Source organism: Lagopus leucura, unplaced genomic scaffold, assembly GCF_019238085.1.
Source record: "Lagopus leucura isolate 7727_CA_CO unplaced genomic scaffold, USGS_WTPT01 Super-Scaffold_100044, whole genome shotgun sequence".
Lineage (NCBI taxonomy): Eukaryota > Metazoa > Chordata > Aves > Galliformes > Phasianidae > Lagopus > Lagopus leucura.
The window spans coordinates 2,074,590-2,095,672 of NW_024962291.1; the positions used below are offsets into that span (position 1 = coordinate 2,074,590).

Below are 21,083 nucleotides of genomic sequence, written 5' to 3' on the forward strand. Positions count from 1 at the left end.
CACCATCAGTAATTCAGAAGATCAGATGTGGCTCACGTGAGTTATAGAATCATAGAATGGTTTGGACTGAAAGGGACATTTAAGACCATCGTGTTCCAACCCCCTGCTAGAGAGAGGCAGAGATACCTCTCTCTAGACTAGGTTGCTCAAAGCCCCATCCAGCCTGGCCTTGAATGCCTCCAGGAAGTGAGCATTCCACAGCCTTTCTGGGCAACCTGTTCCAGTGTGTCTCCACCCTCATAGCAAGGAATTTCTTCTTAGTATCTAGCCTTTATCTACCCTCTTGGAGTTTAAAACCGTTTCCCCTTGTCCTGACACTACCTGCACTTGTAAAAAGTCCCTCTCCAGCTTTCCTGCAAGCCCTCTTAAGGTACTGGAGGGTCACTATAAGGTCACCTTGGAGCCCTCTCTTCTCCTGGCTGAGTTATTAGTAACCCATGGAATAAACATTTAATGAAATGAAGAAAAGGTACACAGACAAGGCAAAAGCTTAGTAACATATAGGAAAGTGAATGCTGAACAGGTAACAAAACATCAGTGATGCTGTTGTCCAGGAAGACATCCTCAGCACTATGCAAAAGAGGAAAGTAAAACAACAATCCAGACATTGGGCTATGAACAATACTGCTATAATACTGTGAGAACCAAGTACTTCACAAGCAAATACTGATGGGGGAAAATCTGCCAGCGGAGTTTTTGTATAGACTGTACAATAGAAGAGTTATGCTTTCAGCTGAATTAAGGGCACGAAGAACCTAGGAACTTTCAACCTGATAAAAAATTGTTCACTAGATACATACATGCATTTACCCACCTTAAAAAAATTGCACCCAACGATCAAAAATACTGAGATAGAAGGCACAGCACTTTTGTGTCAGCAAAGTTATTAACATTTTATTGATATTTTTTGAAGCATGAGGATTAGGTAAGAAAAAAAATGATTCTGTTAGTCCAGCTGATGTCTCTCGACATTAAAACCCAGGGGAATGAGTAAGAAGGCATTGAGCTCACATGGGGCGTAGACTGGCTGCTCAGACGTCAAGCAAGCTGTGTACTTAAGAAGAGCTATTGCACTTAGAAACCACAATGTGAATGAGTAATACCATTAGTTCAATTTCATATGTGCAGAAGCCATTGTTGCCAAGGTACTAGTTCCATTTCTTTTTCATAAATCTTTTATTCCCTTTGGTTAAGGTGAGCAGAGTGATGGCTCAGCTCTCCCTTGCCTGTCAGTTCAAGATACCAGTTACATGTTCCTCTTCCAAATCCTTTAAAATACAAGCAAAAAAAGTGAAGGCAGCACAGCTGTGTGCTTAAGTCATCATTACGTAATGAAGAAACTATGACTACTGTCACTGACAAATGAACTAAGTTACTTCGTTCCTTCTAACCTTAACTGTTGTTCTCTCACTGATTTTCCATTTAGATTATCCAATCTCCACAGTCAGAGATTTTCTTCCAATTTTTGTAGTATTTTGTGTAATCATTTCTAAAGCTATTGTAACAAACTAAAAAATGGTCACAACCATTTACAATACACTGCTCATCTGCTATTCATTTTAACACCCTCTTCTCATGGAAAAACCTCTCACGTTTCTCAGGTGATGTGACATGTTATACTAAGCAGGCAACAGACTACATAATCTATTCCAAGAGCAAGGTAAAGGAGCCCATGACCAGAGTGCGTCCACCATAGTCTTCCACAGTAGCAGTACATCTTTTCAGAAGGGGGAAATTAGCAAGTTAACAGGGTATTGAAATAAAGGTGGATAGTGAGCATGAATTCCTTGGGAGGACTGTTTAGCAAAACTCCGGTGAGTCACTTGTAGATTGTTGAAAGAAAAAAATGTTAAGAAGTGAGAGAAAGGTGAGAAAACCATGAGCAGGACAAGCCAAGGAGAGCAGCTTTGTCTCTACACAGCCAGGTGGGAAGAGTGTGCTGGGTCCTCTGCTAAGTTAATGCCAATGTTGTTAATGCCAATGTTGTTTTATGTTAATTGCAAACTTTCTATCATTACTTTACATTGCTTTCCAAAGTAAATATTCCTGTCTTCTTACACAGCTGTTTATTCTTCTTCCCAGTTCAGATGGTAAGACAGGACTTCAGAGATCTGGAGCACAATGCAGTTATCCAGGTCCCAGCTGTCCCTAGTTTGTCATGCTTGTGAGGAGGTGGAAGTTCTCAACACCTAGTGGAGTTGTAATTTGAACATAGAAGGAAAATGAATTCTGGTTTCACTAACAGTCTTAATACTATCTCTTCCTAACTTTTGAATAATTGCCTTTGCCACTCATACATTATGTGGCCTATTTTCAGATTGCAATGTTAGTTATTTTTATCTAGAAACACATTTAAACTAAGAGGGGAGATTTAGGTGAGATGTCAGGAGAAAATTCTTTGCTCAGGGAGTGGTGAGGCTCCAGCACAGGCTGCCCAGAGAAGCTGTGGATGCCCCATCCCTGGAGACATTCAAGGCCAAGTTGCCAGGTTGGATGGAGGCCTGGGCAGTCAGGTAGGGTGGGTTGCAGCCCTGACCATAACAGGGGGTTTGAAATTAGGTAATCTTTAAGGTTGCTTTCAGCCTATGCCATTCTGTGCTTCTGTGATTATTTCAGATTTTCCATTATAACTGGTATCATTGGCTATCTGTTGTTAAAGGTTTTCCATACAAGATTAAAAGAAAATAGAAGAATATTCATCAGCCAGATCCTTGGCTTTTGTCGTTCATCTCCATTAACCTCCTATGAACAAACTCATCTATTCCAATTTTATAGATCTATCCTATATTTAATTTCCATGGTATTTGGGACTGAGATGTGAGGATAAGGTTTGGGGTTTTGCACAGCATTATAAACAGAAAAACTGACAAAAAAAAACAGGAAAGAAAAAAAAAAAATGCTTTTAACACCTCCGTGAACGTTTCCTCCTGCAAACAAAAGTGCTTTGTTTTTGTGCCATGCACCAGGAAAATGGTGCCCCTTTAATGGATCCCTGGTATATATTAAAAGTAAAGACAGCTGCTTAAGTAATTAAAACACTTTATAAACTTGCTTCTGGGGTTTCTTTCCCCTTACACAGCTGGAGAAGTGAGTTTCCTTCTCCCTGCCTGCATAGGTAACTTCTTTTCAGCACCCTGGGATACTGAAGTCCTTCAACTGCTGTTTCTTTAATCTGCAGGAACCACTTGGAGAAACTGCCCATTTGACCAATAAATACCTAAAATTAAATCTTTGTTTTTTTGTGATAATATCAAGTCTATGTACAGATAAGATTCTTCCAGCAATCAATCAGATCATATAAATATCATATATAGTCTGATAACTTTCAAAATTTCATAAGCCACTTCATCAAAGTGACCCAAGTTTCTTTTATACTTGCTTTCTTATTGTTAATTGCACCTACTCCTTGAGATAGAGGAAGAGAAAGAGCCTGTGTTGTTGGATAAGCTGAACACTGGAATGCCATTTGAATGTCACTACTCCTTGTAGATCAGAAATTTCAGTCTGAGCAGTAGCAATCATAACCATTTCAGTAAAATATCAGAGTAGCATCTTTGAAGAACACCTACAGATACAACTAGGACAATTCTCAGTGCAGCTATACAATGTGCACTTGTAAATTCTTAGGTGAGGTTGCGTATTCAAGGTTGACAAGTGTCACCTTCTAGTCACAAGGAGGTATAACGACTGAAAACTAAGATCTTAGAAATAGAAATAATTGGATATTAACAATGCTTAGCAGCAATTCCAGCAAAGGAGACAGGGCAAATGACAAATCTGGCCTTGACTCTACCAACAGACCTAGGAAGTCATCCTAGGTACAGACACCCCCCTCACCTTCATCGCATGAGTAGCAAAAGCACTAATTCTGCTCTCAGAAAACTCCTCCCTTTACCAGCAGTGCCTTGCTCTGTTATACCCGGTGGGAAGCAAGAAACTCTTTCCAAATGTTTTGAAGTAATATGAGAAGAACCTGATACTCTGTTTTTCCCCTCAGGCAGAGGTGAGTGCAACTGAGAAAGGAAGCAAGGTCTTGCTCCTTCGCTGTGAGGTCTTAGTAAGTGGGTAAAATGCACAGCATTCACTGTTTCTTTAAAAGTTAGCTTTTCTGTCTTTAACTCTTACTGGGCCACATCGTTGCAAAATAAATATGAAAATGGATATGTGTTCCACCTCTGATCTTACAGTATTTTTACTCCATTTTGCTTTGAGTTGATTTTTTTAAGTGTACAAAACACAGAATGTAGCGCCTGCCCTATATTTATAAGTGCTTTTGTCATCACGTTAGAAAGACATGATGATTCCCATCTTTTCTACTATATTGGGTTTAAATGCCACTTAATACTCTTAATTGTTATCTGCTAAAGAACAGGGATCTAAGTCACTTCTAGAAATTCCTTTCCTTAAAAACCACTATCTCCCATGCTTTTAAATAAAATATCCTATTCATTAATTAATACTGCACTTTTCATTACTTTTTTTTTTCCTTCTGAGTCAGTGTCTAACTGATGCCCGTAAATCTCTGCTTTGAGGCAGTTAGAGTCTGCTTTAGTGGAATAGTTTTTGTAATTAACTTTCAGAAATTAAAAAGAAGAGGATCCACATCTCAGTTATGCATAAGACAGCAAGTTTGGCAGAAGAAAAGCTCTGCTGCCTCTGAGGATCACGTGTAGCCCATTGCATATGCACAGGTATATGCACAGTAGTTGCTGAAAGCCTAGTTTGGTGGGTAGCCTGTTTAAATAAGTGAGACATTTGAATATTTATTTAATAATCTAACTGGTCACGTAAATAAGATATAATTTGCTTTCTGTATGTACAGATGAATTTACTTTCATTATGAGTGCTGGCACGAAATAAAACAACATTGTATGGGCAGGAAGTCCAGTCTTTTCTTTTCTCCCTATCTGCTGAAGCATGAAGATATAAATCTAGGATGTGTAAACAGCTTACTACTGATTATGAAGATGTAACTTCATTAAACATCCTGGATATTTCGATAGGGAACATGTTCCATTCTGCATCAGGCTAGTATGTTGACATAAGTACCCTAAGCTTGCCATAGTAAGCTACCACTGATTTCAATCCAAAAGTCCAGATAGTACTCCATAATTACTCCACATTTTGGGGTTTATTTTATAATAATAAGGATCCAAGATATTTAGTTTTAAACATAAATGGAAATAGGGGCTGAAAAAATTGACAATTCAGTTCAGTAAGATCCTAAATGGACTATGAGATTGTAGTCCCCTATTCTTTTAGGATTCTTTTGAATTTATAATTGTAGGACAGGATTTCCATAAGAATCCACAGGAAATAGGCATCCAGCTATGTTCACTTTTTGCAATTAGGACACCTTCCCAAATTTTTCTTCTTCCTCTGCTTCAACAAAAGTGAAAAAAAAAAAAAAATCAGTAAAGACTGCTAAACTCAGTCTGACCAGGCACAGAGAACAATACTACCCCATACTAAGAAAGTACTTTCTGCAATTTCTAGACATCCTAGCACGCATGAATTTTATTCTAGCTGCTTTTATTCTCCTGTGGGACCACACACAGCCACCCCAATTCTATCTCCCAGATGCCTCTTGCTAAATTCCTCACTGTGCAGCAGCTCTCTCATGAAGAAGATTTTTTGTTCCATCAGCTACCTATGTTCTTGCATCAGTAGACTGAAGATGAACTGAGGACAAATGTTATCTATACACCAAGCACTGGGCTGTGCACTATTTTTTTTTATTTATTTTTTTTTTATTTTTTTTTGCCAAACAGCAGTTTAAAAGAGCTTTAAACTTTTTGTCCATATTTAACCATGTTAAGGTAAGGTCTGTTGACATTGAAAAGACAATGAGAAATCTGCCCAGAGCAACTTATCCTACCTTCCTTTGATGTCAACCTAAAAAAGAGGGGGACACAAAATAGCTGGACTGTTTATTGAAGTATATGTTCATTCACACTTTTGAAATGTTAACACCATAGAACTGCAAAAAGTCAACATTTGGGGGGAAAAAAGTGTTAAACATTAACTGGTGGGCCTAGGCCTGATATATTGTCTGCTTCCCTAACGCGTAGGGGCTCATTTCCCCATAGACAGGAATGGAATTACACAGGAATGGTAATGAATGTGGTTGCAGGCCTTTATCTGTTGAACTTTTCTCTCCTACAAAGCTGTGGTAAGGCTATCTGACTGTAAAGTTACTGGTGTTTTCTGTGAGAAGGTTTAAAAAAAAAAAAAAAAAAAAAATCAAACTGCAGCAAATTCAGAAGTAGATGTCAAGGTCTGAACCCATCTCTAACAAAACCAGAATATAGTCCAGGGAAAGCTGACTTAATGAATGTTCCTTAAAAGGGTGCCTAATGCTTATCAGTGTCAGAGGTTTTCATGGCATACACTCGGTATGACACTGTGACAGTGCAGAACCCTTCAAAGTTGTTAGTCTGTTCTTTTTGCGAGATTTGCTGCCCTGAATGGCACAAAGTGACCTCATAGTACTGTGTCCCCCCCCATTTGGAATACTCCAGATCTCCTCCAATTTCAGAAATCAGCAAACTTTTGGTTTTATGTTTTCTTTTGCCAAGGAGCAGCTGGCATCATTTACAGTATTGAAAAACTTATAATAGTTACTTCTGTGCCACATGCGTAACTGTAACTGTAAGACAACATCAAATTTTATTTGTTCTAGGACCTTTTCTTTTGTGGAGGTCTCATTTTATTTGCAGTTTATTTCTTTATTAGGCTGAACTTTAACAAAATATATGTACGTATATGCATATACTCCTCCCAAAATGCAAATAGCATTGGCCAGTTGCAGAGGAAAGAAAAGCATCCTCTGTTTACCTATTCATTTGCTAAAATCCCCCAAACCCCACCTTTCTGGATTATCTGAATCCATCTGGGACTGAAGCCAAAGACACCTGCTATATAAGACTGAGGGAGCATAGGTGAACTACTCTTCCTGACCAACCTTACACTGGCACCCTTCTGCCAGACTCCACTCAAAATGGAGTTTGGTAGGAGGATATGGTTACGAGAATGGGCTTTCCTTTTAGCACTTTGCTGCGCCCATCAGATAGGTAAGAAGTTGACTCTTTTATTGTTGCTTAGACCTAATAATATATTTTAAGCAACTAAATCCATTTTAATGTTTCACTTAGCAAATGGTTGCACTTAAATAGAACTTTGTCTTTGATAGAGCTAAGTCTGTTTTTGCTTTTTTTTTTTTAACTTGCATTAAATAAAATGTAATTAAAATTAAATTAACTGGATTGATTTGATTTCACATTGCCCCAAGCCACTGAATATAACCTCACTTGATAAGTAGTCTTGAAAACCAAAAAGAACCATTATTCATGTCTTAAAGTACCAGATGTTCAGTAGTACTTATGCCTTACAAAAGCATTTCGTTTCCTTTGCATTTTATAGTAAGAATGATTACAAATGTTCTGATCTTTTCATGAAATTTAAAGCACTACTTTTCCAGTTGCTAGATCAGGTAACAGGTCAGTCTTTTCCAGTATTTTGTCACCTAATAGAACTTCATACTAGATTACTCTTGCCAATTCCTTTGCAAAGAAAGACTAGAATTATTCATGTGACAGTGATTTTTGGTAATGAATGTATACTGATACTACATTAGATATAATATTTAATATTTACATAAATTGTTGATCTTCATTATGAAAATCACTGGGAGGTTAATCTGTTACATTGCAATCCATCATTTTGTGCATTTTTTTCTCTTGCTTGCATTACATTAATTGACGACAATCTTGGCAGATTGTTAATATTCAATCATGTTCAATCAGACTATGCAAATAGAAATTACTTCCATGAACACAAGCTTGCTAACTCAGTCCCATAGGTGTACAGTAATTACTGTCCTGTCAGCTAGCATTTTAAAATCTTCAGATTGCTTTTCAATTTATCTTATCACTTTCCAAACACTAACAAGTGTAAATACAATTTTAGGTTACTTTATGTTACATGAAATAAGCACTAAAATACTGCTAAATTGATTTAAGCACAAAAGTACAAGTCACCTACAGGTGTAATCCTACGTTTAGAGTTACATAGTGTCAATCAAAATATCCTCAGCCCTTCTTTGTACAAGCAAGTTATTTGTATTGTGCAATGCCAACGCAATAAATTACTTTGAAAAATGAGTAGTGGTTAGACCAAATCCAGCAAAGACTTCTTTCAAATCACACTAGGTGGAAAATATATTCAGATGTCCTCACTGACTACAAAATATTGGCCTTATCCCATGCCATCTTCTCTAACTTCATGTTCAGGGTCCAATTCCAACTTCTATAAGTTGTAATGAGAATTGTGTGTATGGGGTGGCAGCTGGATAATAGCTTGACAAGGTGCATCCACAAATATTCATAACTCTTTCCAAATAATCAAAGATCGAATTACCATGTACTGGTATTCTTGGAAGCAATAAGCACCTATTTTTATAAGGATCAAGAGCATGGCATTATGCAATTGCTAGATAATGCTAGATAAACTAGTGCAGCTAGAATTTCCTTGGAAATAATACTTGCTTAGTAAAAAAAACACCGCATTTCCTTGAGAAAAATTAACAGACTAAAATACATGTATATACTGTTTTGTTCTGTTACAAAAGTTCTCACACTTTTAAATAAGCATTCACAATATTTTAAAGAGTATTGGCTCTTAGGTGAAGTCAGGATGATTCTGTGTTCACTGAAGCTCCTGTGAATGTGTTGAATGAAAGCAAATTGTCGCATTATTAAGACTCACAGTGGCATTTGTTATATTTTCTCAACAATTGTAGTGGTATGAATGTATTTATCTAATGATAGTATCTGTGATACTGAAAGACCAACAGAAAGCAGAAAAAGATTAAAGTTACTTCTTCATACATCACAAATGGTCATGTATAAATGAGGACAGAACAGAAGCTTAGGGACGAAAGGAAACTCCTGCAGACACTGGAACAACTTCTAGAGATGGTGAAGCTTCCCAGAACACCCTTCCAAAATTAGGAGTGTCTTGGGTTTCTCTTTGGCAGTGCAAGTTTGAATCCCTTCAGCTCTGAGATCAAGTACTCAGTTTGCTTACGTGGTGTGCATTTCCAGTAAAAATCCTTCCTTGTTTGGTGTGGTGGTTCTGAGTTCTCTAGTTTTGAGTTTCTGGATCTATCTGTCTGTTATATAATGAGAAAGGGAACTTAAAGCTAAATTGCACAGGCAGCACTTCAACTGGCAAGTACTTTAGACACCAGAAGTGCTCATTCAGACATGAGTCATTTCATCACCTAAATCCTCTGAGGATTTAGACTTGACATGTTGTAGGTTGGTATTAGTCAACGTTTTCCAGGCATGGTTATTTTATTCTGGATGGATTCAGTCTTTCATAAAATAAAGTTGTAGCCATTTTTCTTAAATGGGAAGTGCCTGACATGTTTACTTACGAAAAATAGGAGCTTAAAGCACCAAACTTGGAGCACAGGATCAGGTGTTTTTCTAAGCACGATAGTTGGGCCATGTGTAGAAAGCAATTCAAAACTTATGGAGACAGAACAAAGAGAAGGAGAATTCAGCTGGAAGACAATTGAGTAGTTGAGCTACTAACTATTTAACTAGAGGTACAAAAATAATTATTGAAGCAGAACACAGGAATAGGACAGTTTTGATTTTTAAGTTTTTGATTTCCTCCTTAGTCAGAGTAGATGTAACAAAAACCAGCTATGCTTTTGTATTAGGCTAATATAGTGTAGCTTAACTCTTTGTATTGGTTGTTGTGCCTGAAGAGCTCTGATATGCAGAGCTGTGAGTTTCTGCCTATGCTAACACAATTTGGAGTTTCATAAAAAAAATCAAAACTACAAGGTAGAAAATGGAAATCCTCACAGCTGAAAGCAATTTTTTTATGATTGAATTATGAAGTGTAATGTGGACTTCTAACCTGATTCACATCCTGTATAAATCAGCACCAGTCTTAACACTGTCAGATTAGCACACTGATCTTTTCTTTCTAGGTCAGTTTTAGGTGCAAGTCTTGGAATTGTTATACTAGATTTGGTTTTCTTAATTTTTTTTCTTCTTTCACAGTTTCATCTGAAGTGAAAATCATCCAGCAAACATCAAATCCAGTAATAACACGTAAGTTAAGTAAATGAAACGTGTTCAATAAGTATTCAGTTTTAGAAGGTGTATACGAAGGAATTAAGCACAAACGGAAATGCACTGGTAAAAGAAGTCATGAAGTCATAAGAGGAGAAAGAGGCCAGTTAAGAAACATAGCATATGTTATCTTGTATGAAATGTGAACAACTAAGTAATCCACTTGAACTTAACTACAACCATTTACAGGTATATATGTGATGAACAGCAGACAGATGATGAAGGATGAATACATGGTGACTTGTTATAATGGATAGATGGGTGGAAATAACAAATGGAGGTGGTCAAGGGAAAACTGTGACAGAGTGAAGCCTTAGATAATTTGATTCACCATGTTAAGGCTAGGATTTTAAGTCATTTTTTACAGCTAGTTTTAAATTTCCAGCTTCCAACCCTGCTCACAATGGCCGTGTATGCAGCACATGGGGCAACTTCCACTTCAAGACTTTTGATGGAGACATCTACCACTACCCTGGGCTCTGTAATTATGTTTTCGCATCCCATTGCAACACTCCTTATGAAGAATTCAACATCCAGATTAGGCGTACCCTGGTGGAAAATGTTCCTATAATCCACCGCATTGCCATAAAACTTGAAGGTGTAGCTGTTGAGCTAACAAAGGATACTGTCCTGATCAACAGCAACAGGTGAGTCTACTCATACCATCTGTTTGGTAAATACAGATGTTTTGGTTTTTTTTTCCAAGTTGGCCAAGTACTTTTTGTATAGTGGGGAAATAAGATCAGCATTCTTCAGTAAGTCTGACAATTTTACCCAGAGAAATAATGAATAAGTTGCTATTAATTCAAGTCACGATAAATCAATCATTCATTTAAAGATTACCTCAAAAACAAGATTTCTATGAAAAATCCTGAGGTTGGATTCAAATTTAAATCCACATTTGATGGTACTGGACCATTTTATTTTTTAATTGCTTTTCTTTCCACACAACTGCATTATATCCTTGTAAGACACTGGAATGCACAAGCCTTTTTTTTTTCCTCTTTATCAAACATCCGGATCAGAAAATATTCAGTATTAATTCTACCTTTCTGTAGAGTTCAACTGCCATACAGTCAAGCTGGAATTACTATAGAGAGAAGCAGCATTTACGTGAAAGTTGTCAGCAAAGCAGATATTGTATTTATGTGGAATCAGCATGACAGTATCTTGGTAAGAACAACTCTTGGACTTGCCTGCACCTTCAGATCAGCCAAAAAGCTAATCTTTGATTAGGTTAATGCTTGTTTAGTAGTTACTGTTGCCTTTCCATTGCATACTGTTGAGCAGTTTTTCCTTAAGAAAGATAGGTTTGCATCCAGGTAGTCCCAAAGAAAATTACATGGATTTACTTCTCTTTGATAGCAGACTTCTGCATAAAGTAGGTTGAAAAACCACTTTCACTAACATTAATATATTACCATTTGTATAATCAATGAATATAAAGATGTTATAATTATGAACTAAACCAGAGAGTTTGGATAAGCAAGTTACAATAACAAAAAGAGAATACATAGAATGCTTACTCACATCCTGGGCTCACTGCAAAACTCCAAAGGCGGGATTTCTAGAAAAGAACCATTTCCACTGGTAGCCAGCTCTTAAATGGGTCTAGGAGAAGAAGTGAATTGCCTTCACCTGTGCTCTGTGGCTGACTCATTGCTTGCCTCAGGTGATCAATCAGAGGTTCAGGCTGTGATTCAGCAGTTCCCATACACCATCACTGTCTGACTTACCTCTTCTAATACAATTTTTGGGCAGAGTTTTTCTCTCTCAGGACATCGTTTTTGCTGTGAATTTGATTTTCTTTCTGAACAATGGAGAGAAAAAGGCTGGGTTCTCTACAGATATTACAGTGAAAATTTATGTCTACACCAATAGTTTGGAGTTTTTGTTGTAAATCAAATCTAAGACAACTCTTCATTCTATCCCTCAAGCTTACATTGGATTTCTAAATAAAATTACATAGTTCTGATGAAAAATAGGGTCAGCAGGTGCAAGTGTTTTTGATGATCCTGAATATATTTTACAATGCGTATACTAACTTTTGTCAACATATTGCCTATCATTTTAGTTAGAACTGCATGAGAAATATGCCAATCAGACCTGTGGTCTTTGTGGGGACTTCAATGGCATTCCAGTTTACAATGAGTTCTATTCAAACAGTAAGTTTTTTAAATATCAGAAATTGGTTTCTAGAGTTGTCAGCATGTATTCTACTATCTTTCAGCACTAACATCACCATCATTCCTCTTTCCTATCCTGTTGAAGAATATACTCAGAAGCTATGATTCAATCTATGTTGAAAAACATAATAAAAAAACATAAACAGATCGTGTATTTAATACCTAAAGTTGTTAGCTAGTTTCTCACTAATAACATAAATATTGAAATATATCCAGTAAAACAAAATGTAGGTGTAATATCTAGTCAATACATTTGTTTTTTCAGTTCTGTCATAAAAATAATTCTAATAGTAACATATCAATTCTGATTTGAAAAGCCTGGGAAATAGATCTTATGTCTATATTAATGAGTCCATTAAACATGCTGTCAGAATTTTGAATATTTAATCCTATTCCACAAAATATATCCACATTTGCCTTTTAATATGCATAGTCTATATATAATCCTCTCTTATTTTATCCCTTCTCAATTTGAGTGTTTTCCTAAACCTTGTTTCTCAGCAGTCTCCATTGTACAAACCCCTATTTTAATTATTTTCTCTCTTCCCTACATGGACTCATTATCTTCTGAAAACAGTCTGTTTTTCAAATCTTAGTTTGCGCCTAAATGAAGTAGACTGAAAATTGTTTTCTAATGTTTTATCTTTTTCCAGATAGCGATGTCAGTGTTTATTTTGGAAGGGATGATGATAAAATGAAAAAATTCAAGGGAACTATCTGCCTTAGCTGATCTTGAAAAGAATTCTTGACAAGAGGAAAAGATATTAGGAAGTTGTGTTGACCAAAAAAATCCCGCAAAACCCTCATTATTAAATTTCTTTTGCACAGATATCAGAATGACAGCCTTACAGTTTGGGAATATGCAGAAGTTGGATGGGCCGACAGAGTACTGTGAAGACCCAACTCCTTCCTCATCAGATAATTGCACATATGACTTTGTAAGTATCTTTCTGATTATTCTTTAATTTTTCTTTCACATTTATTTGTATTGTTCTACAGCTTCAGAGGGATCAACAGGAAAAGACCTAGGGCAATAGTAAGTAAAGAGGGATATGAAATTCTATTAAAGAACAATCTAGCAAAGAAACAATGCTAAAAATTTGCTACTTTCTATTTTCTGAAAGTTTTCTTGTCTTTTTTTTCTCCCCAGGATGACATATGTCAGAAAACATTGACCAGCTTTGCATTTGAAGACTGTAATGGCCTAGTTAATGTTAGTGAGTACATTAGGGCTTGCCGAGAAGACTTGTGCCGCTCTGAAGAGTTAAAAAATGCCTCATGTATCTGTGATACTATTGCTGAGTACTCCCGGCAGTGTGCTCATGCTGGTGGGGAACCTTTGAACTGGAGAACCTCAAAACTGTGCCGTAAGTATTAGTGGAGATGCCTTTATTTTGTGCTGGGTAAATAAAAAGAAATGAGTTCTCAAATAATGCTGAGTATGCATTGGAAATTACAGGCGTGGTGAGGGTTCTGATGTATAAGCTCCAGCAAGAAGACTAAGGAGAAAGAACTAAGTGTTTTAATGCAGAGTGGCTTAAACAGTATCAGTTAAATGGATACACTTACTCAAGAGCTGAAGGGTCATTTAATGAATTGGGATAATAAAGGAAACAAATACAAGGAGAAAGAAGGAGAGTGATTTGGTTACTTATATTTCTGTTTCTCCCCCTTTTTTTATGGTGGCGACCATATTTTTTACCCTTGTTGATGAATTGATTGAGTCTTCACTGGTCTTAGGCTAGTGTAGCATTTAATCTCTAGCTTGGTTTTGAGTAGTTTGTACCACTGTAATCTTCAGAAGTTTTCACTGAATTAAACACCTGTACATTATTAGTGTAGCTGTTGATACTGTCACCAACATTTGTTTGAAATTAAAATCCACTGGGATATTATTTGCTGTTTCAAGGGATATCTGAAAAATCTGAATACACTGAAGCTTTAGGAACTTGATTCTTACGTTTCCCTAGCTATGCAGATGTTCTTGAAAAGGCTACCTTTAACAGAAACCTTGCTAGCTTTGCAGAACCATTTTCTTGATGTGCCTAGAACTCCAGTCATTTTGGCGTCAGTTAAGTCTTTCTTCACACTGTCATGAAAAGCAAATCTCAACTGTAAAACATAGATCTGAATGAGTAAAGTTAAAGATTTTGACAAGTGGGGATAGGTCTGTGGTTTAGTGTGGTTTTAAATCTAGCTGAAAAAATGTAAATGAACATACTTATTTCCATATACAGTGAACTAGAAATACTTCAGACTGAAAAAACTCTCCTTTTATTAACCTTTCAGCCAAGACATGTCCTTACAACATGCAGTATTCGGAGTGCAGCTCCCCCTGCACTGACACATGCACTAATCCTGAACGATCTCAGTTTTGTGAAGAGCACTGTATGGATGGTTGTTTCTGCCCCCAAGGCAAGTTCTTATATACTCACATTTCTGATCTCAAAATAAACAAGACAGATTCCATGAGGCTTAAGGCCCTTATATTTGCATTTTTCACAACTGCAAGTGATAAGTATTTATCGTTTATCAACTGAGGAAAGACATTGGAATTAATTGCCAGGGCACACGCAATAGTTAGAAAGCAGGAAAGCAGAAAAGCAAACAGATCAAAGCTAGTCTTTTAGCAAGCCACCTATACTAAAATAACTCCCTTTCAAAGCAGGTGGAATTTAAGAATAGAAAGGTTGAAAGTCTGTAAATTGGCATAGTCCTACTGTCCTCAGTACATCTATGACAGTTCACAGCAGCTGCAAATCTGTCTTTGAAGCAACATTTAGTAATGAACAAAAATGATTTTTTTCCCATGTATGGAAAGTACCTCTTTAATTGATTAAATTCTGCTGTTATTGTTTTTAACTTAAGGAACCGTTTTTGATGACATAAACAATTCTGGCTGCATCTCCCGTCAGCAATGCTCCTGTATTTACAATGGCAACACTTATGCTCCAGGAACTTCTTTCTCAGAGCAGTGCTATTCCTGGTAACTCTTGCTATTTTCTTAACTCTTTATTTCCTCTAATATATTTAGTGGGTTTAATGATTTATTGTTTGCAATTACATCATCGTAATTGATCTGTGTATTTAACTAGCCGCTACAGTTCCAAAATAACCTCAACGAACATTCTTTCTTTTATTTAGCAACAGCCTTAACTGTCTTTGCACTTGAGCTCAAGGTGATCAAAGTAAGGATTTACAGTGTTTAGATTTCTCACCAGTGAATTCAAGTGCTTCCTCTTTGTTTATTTTGTTCAAACATTTGGACTTCTCTAAAGGGAATGAAGTTGCAGTAATTTACGTATTTGCAAATATTTATTTTCTCTGAAGAAAATAAGAGAAGCTACACAACCATAGTTTCACAATTATTAATCCTGTACCTGTACAGTACTACATTACCTTAGAAAACAGACATACTCTATCTACTCACTAGGAGTAGATGTGGAGTCACATTTCTCTTAGTTTCTTATAAATTTATACAAGAAAACAGAAGATATTTTAATTTGGCATTATGTTTTATGTAAGCTGTAGAAGACAAGCAATTACTCATCCAGCACCTGTTGCTACTGAGTTAACCTGTCCAAAAAAAGAATAGAAACAAATGAACAAAGTGAATGCATATCACAGTCACTCCCTTTAATGCTTTACTTCATATGTTCACAATATTTGAGAAAGTCTTAAACCTGGATTTGCCGTGTATTCAAACTATAGATTGAAAGGGAAAAGCAGTTCTAAACCTAATGTCATTGTAATTCCTGTAAGTCTAGACTGCTATTGCTGATTTCAGCTAAGTTTGTCTTGCCTCTTCCAGTACATGCAATGGAAGCAAATGGAATTGCGAAGATATGTCATGTCCAGGAATATGTTCCGTAGAGGGAGGCTCGCACATTTCGACATATGATAAAAAGCATTATGATGTCTATGGAGACTGCACTTACGTCCTTTCTAAGGTGAGACTATTACTTGGTCATAAAGCCTTATGTGCTTGTGGAGAGGATAGGTAATCTCAATCAACATCTTCAAAACTTGTCTTTTGACGTATGTGTATTGAGTTGCTTCAGTTAATCAGACACTTACTGGAATGTATTCTGCCATTCAAATGATTTAATTATCAGCTAAATATTAGGATGTCATGCAACAGTAAATTGTGGTTTCCAGGGAATTTCCAGTTCTGTCATACAATAAATGCTGAGGACTATTCTCTTTTTAAGGTATTGCTTAATATACATTCTTCTGCATGATTGTTCCAGCTATTTTACTGGATTAAATAACTTTGCCCTGTTAACTGTATCTAATAAGTATTTCTTTCTTGGAAGCAGAAATAAAGAAAAATCAGATCAAGTCAACTGATACATTTCATTTAGGTTTTGAACCATTATAAAAATGAGTTAAGAGAAATAAAGAAGTAAAAAATTTATTGTAATCAGAACATTTTGTTACGGTAATGTGTAAGTGAAATGGTTTGACCTTTTTGATCTGATTCTTCTATGGTTTCTTTTTTTCCATTTGCACAATTCAGTCTAAAAAAAAAAAAAAGAAAATTACTCATTTTTACTATTTCCCTGACAAGAGAGACTTTGACAGGGACAGCTTTTGTAATTAGCCTTTCATTGAATAACTGTTGGGATTTTTATTTATTTTCAGCACTGTGAAGATGAAATATTCACCATCCTGGTAGAACTACGCAAATGTGGCATGACAAGCACTGAAACATGCTTAAGGACAGTGACCCTCAGCTTGAATAAAGGACAAACGGTAAGAATGCAAAATAAGCATGAGAAAAAAACTATTAACCACGTGGGGACCAAAGCATCTAGGCCATTATCGGGTAGGGACCTGCATTTATTTCCACACATGGGATAAGTACATTAGATTTTTATCAAGTGAAAATAAACTAGTTTTGTTGTGAAAATGAAATAGCAGATTTGACTTTATGGAAGTTCATAGAAGTTCAAGAAAAAGCTGAAAAAGCTCTATTTCTGCCAATTAGATGAAAACACATAAACTTGTAATTTAGAAGCTACATGTACAACAGCAATGGGTGTAATTCATCATAAAGTTTTGTTCATATAAACCAAGATGATAAAATTCACTAATCAGTTGAGAAGGACTCTTCAAAAACCATTTTTCCTTGGCCAGGAAAATTAGTGTAAGTGCACAAAGTGGAAAGAGTGAGAAAAGATGAGATCACAAAAATGCCCCTTTTAATTAATAGGTCTTTTAGTAATATCACCGGATTCATCACTATTATTACTCTTTTACCTGTTGTTCCTCTTCCTAAACAGCTCGTTGAGGTCAAAAGTGATGGTGGTGTGTTTGTGAACTCAATCTACACCCAGCTGCCAATCTCAGCAGGTATTTTTTCTCTAACATTCACCTCTGATGTTGTGGGCAATGTCATAAAATAGGAGGCATTAGTTTTAGAGCAGCCTTCGTATCATGATATACTCTGTCCCTCATTTAACCTCCTCCAGAAAGCAATCTTATATTTTTTCTTTTATAGCCAATGTCACCATCTTTAGACCTTCATCATTCTTCATCATCATGCACACAAATATTGGTATCCAGGTTGAAATCCAGATCACACCCATCATGCAAATGTTTGTGCGATTGGACCCTGTGTTCAAAGACCAAACCTGTGGTAAGTGAATGAAACTGAAGAACATCTTGCTAAATGTCTTTTGTTGAGTACAAACAGTATAAACTTTTCACCGGTTTTCAACAGGTCTTTGTGGAAATTTCAATAATGTCCAAACTGATGACTTTAAGGCCATAAGTGGAGTAGTTGAAGGAACAGCAGCAGCATTTGCTAATACATGGAAAACTCAGGCTTCTTGCCCTGATATCCAGAACAGTTTTGAGAACCCCTGTGCACTCAGCATCGATAATGGTAAATGCTTCATAACATTATTTTGTTAAGAAAAAGATTTTTAAAAAATTTCTTAAGAAATTTTTTAATTCTAAGAAAAGCACAACTGTTAAAAAGCAAATATAAGAGAATGAAGAATTATATATTTGGTGAAAACATACATCTGTAATCAGAATATTCACAATGAGAACATGAGGGCTATATAAAGAAGTAAAGGAAGAGTCCTGGAGGCATAACTGAAAGAAACTGTGTGATCACTGAAAACAGAATGTCTAAGCTCACAGCTTGATATCAGAAGAGTGGATCACATGAGCATCTTTGGAAATTCTTTATTTGTGATCTTTGGTAACTCTTATTTCATTGTACCTTTGGTTTTAATAACCTTAGAGCACAAATTGAGTGAAAACAGACAGGAGGGGAGAGATTAGATGTAATTTCAAAACTAGTTTTGCATTTTAGGAATGTGGGTAATGGGACTAATGAATTAAAAAAGTAATGTGCATATTTGCACTGTTTGTTCTTTTAACAGAAAAATATGCTAAGCATTGGTGTGGGCTACTAACTAACAGAGAAGGACCTTTTGCTGGTTGTCATTATCTACTGAATCCCTCTACTTACTACATGGTATGTTGGTAGACTGGTTTCTCTTCAGAAACAATAGAAATAGGATCATGTACAACTAGCTACCAGGAAAAAACTGTCCCAGACATATCTCTAGTCTTTTGCAATACCTGCATTTTCATTTCTATACTGCACTTCTTTCTTTCAACATGTTGCTGTTTTTGCTGTGGCATTATCTTATTTCAGTTGTCAGTCTTGGTTTTGTCATTCCAAATGCAAAGGCAGCTATTTTTTCTTGGATGGATATACCTATATGGGTAGGAGGTTAGCACAAAGGCAGGTTAAATGGTTATTTGAAAATTACAGTTAACTGCCACCTCACCAACCTCACTTTATTGTTAACTACTTGGCACAGAAAGCCCATTGGCTAATTATCATCGTTCCACTATCAGTGTGCTGTCAGTCTTCCTTCTCATTACAAATGACCCAGATGTTGATAGTCTTAGAAGTGTTGAGATTATATTTTTTCACATTCCTAGAACTGCATGTTTGACACGTGCAACTGTCAAAACAGTGAGGGCTGTCTGTGTGCATCCCTTTCTTCCTATGTGAGAGCTTGTGCTGCAAGAGGAATCCAAATAAATGGGTGGAGGACTAATGTCTGTTGTGAGTACACTTCTCTATTTCCTTTCCTGTGCGCTCATCAATAAAAAGTGTTGGTGAAAAAAAAATTATATTGATTTCTAGACAAATATGGTAAGTATCAAGGAAGGGATTTTGTTAAATGCACTCCTAGATGTAATTCCCTGCTGTTCCTTTAGATTCAATCCATTAAAAGCAAGAATAAACAGATGGGAGAGAGCTTGCTGTTACAGACACACCTCCATCTGTTTCTGCACGACTTTGAATTTAACTATAGTTTTCTATATCGCAGTGTAACAGAGATAAATAAGATATATTAGAATAATAATATTAGTAATACTAACCAGAAAACTAGAACAATGAAATAGCAGCACCAAATGGAAGTTTCTTTCCAAACTCTCATTTGAAAAAAATATATTTCTTATAGCATATATGACTTGATTTAATCTACACATACAGTGGCTTTCACTTCTAATTCTGGAAAAATTCAGAAAAAACTTTGATGTGAAAGATAGAGCATAGGCAGAGGTGTATAATATTGTTCACCTGTTACTGCTACTATGTACCATTTCTTTCTTCTCAACAAAAATTACCATCTGGAATTAACAAACTCATTCTTCCTTTTTACTCTCTCAAGCAAAGTACACCACCTCATGTCCCAAATCCCTAAGTTACAGCTATACCATCGATTCATGCCAACCCACATGTCGCTCTCTAAGTGAGCCTGATATCACATGCAAAATTAAGTTTGTCCCAGTTGATGGCTGCACCTGCATAAATGGAACCTACATGGATGAAAGTGGCAAATGTGTGCCTGCTGATGAATGCCCCTGTTACTATCGAGGATCTCCCATACCACTTGGAGAAGTTGTCCGTGAAAATGGGCTTGTATGGTAAGGGAAGCTTTTAAAAAACATTCAAGCAATAGTATATGCATTTTATTACCTAAATAAGCTTAATTTAAATTGTTCTCACCTTGTCCTGTGTGAGTTTCAATATAGTAATATCATAAACATTTTTTAAAAACTTTTAAGAATAATATATACATCCAGATTGATAGAGCAATTGTATATAGGAGTATTTTCTATTTGATTTTATGACTTTTCAAGCACAAAACACACGACAGAAAAAGCAAAGAGAAATCTTAAGAGAAAGTAAGTAACAAGCAGAAATATATCCATTTCAAACTCTAGTTTTTCCTATTACGAAAGCATAATTGGTAGTGGTGTTGAGAGAAACACTTCCCTGGGTCTGTAAAATAGTATTCAGGAATTCAATTAATTCCTTATAAAGTACTGAAATTTGACAGAGGTAGCTCTCAGTCTCAATATATGGTTAAAAGTTAATGTTTTTCCCTCTCTTACAGCACTTGCATCCAGGGAAAACTGAATTGCATTGGAGAACCCGATCAAATTCCAGGTTAAAAAAGAGTCTTCCACTTGCACTTGTCTTTTTCTCTGTGCCAGGTTCTGGACAGAAATATTTGGTAGAATTGATACTTCTTAATGGATTTTTAAATAATAGAAGTATTGCTATACTATAAAAGGCAGAAGTAAACCTAGGTTCATGAGAAGATCTGTTCTAAAAGATTTTTTTCTGATATACTGTGGAAGGTTCTGGGAATTCAGTGCTCTGAAGTGAATCTACAATTGGATTCCTATTTAGCAGACTGAG

General features: G+C 36.2%; 1 protein-coding gene across 1 annotated transcript in view; it reads left to right on the top strand.

Moving 5' to 3' along the window:
• The window catches only part of LOC122187194 (mucin-5AC-like), a 43,703-nt gene that overhangs the window by 8,209 nt on the left and 14,411 nt on the right, over positions 1-21,083 (top strand). Inside the window, exons 3-19 of the mRNA XM_042884473.1 lie at positions 10,080-10,130; positions 10,537-10,798; positions 11,210-11,324; positions 12,226-12,316; positions 13,166-13,275; positions 13,488-13,704; positions 14,627-14,752; positions 15,206-15,323; positions 16,149-16,287; positions 16,982-17,092; positions 17,623-17,692; positions 17,841-17,978; positions 18,063-18,227; positions 18,736-18,830; positions 19,307-19,433; positions 20,047-20,302; positions 20,776-20,828. Of these exons, the coding sequence (XP_042740407.1) occupies positions 10,080-10,130; positions 10,537-10,798; positions 11,210-11,324; positions 12,226-12,316; positions 13,166-13,275; positions 13,488-13,704; positions 14,627-14,752; positions 15,206-15,323; positions 16,149-16,287; positions 16,982-17,092; positions 17,623-17,692; positions 17,841-17,978; positions 18,063-18,227; positions 18,736-18,830; positions 19,307-19,433; positions 20,047-20,302; positions 20,776-20,828 (2,244 nt within the window). The remainder of the gene's footprint in view (positions 1-10,079; positions 10,131-10,536; positions 10,799-11,209; positions 11,325-12,225; positions 12,317-13,165; positions 13,276-13,487; positions 13,705-14,626; positions 14,753-15,205; positions 15,324-16,148; positions 16,288-16,981; positions 17,093-17,622; positions 17,693-17,840; positions 17,979-18,062; positions 18,228-18,735; positions 18,831-19,306; positions 19,434-20,046; positions 20,303-20,775; positions 20,829-21,083) is intronic.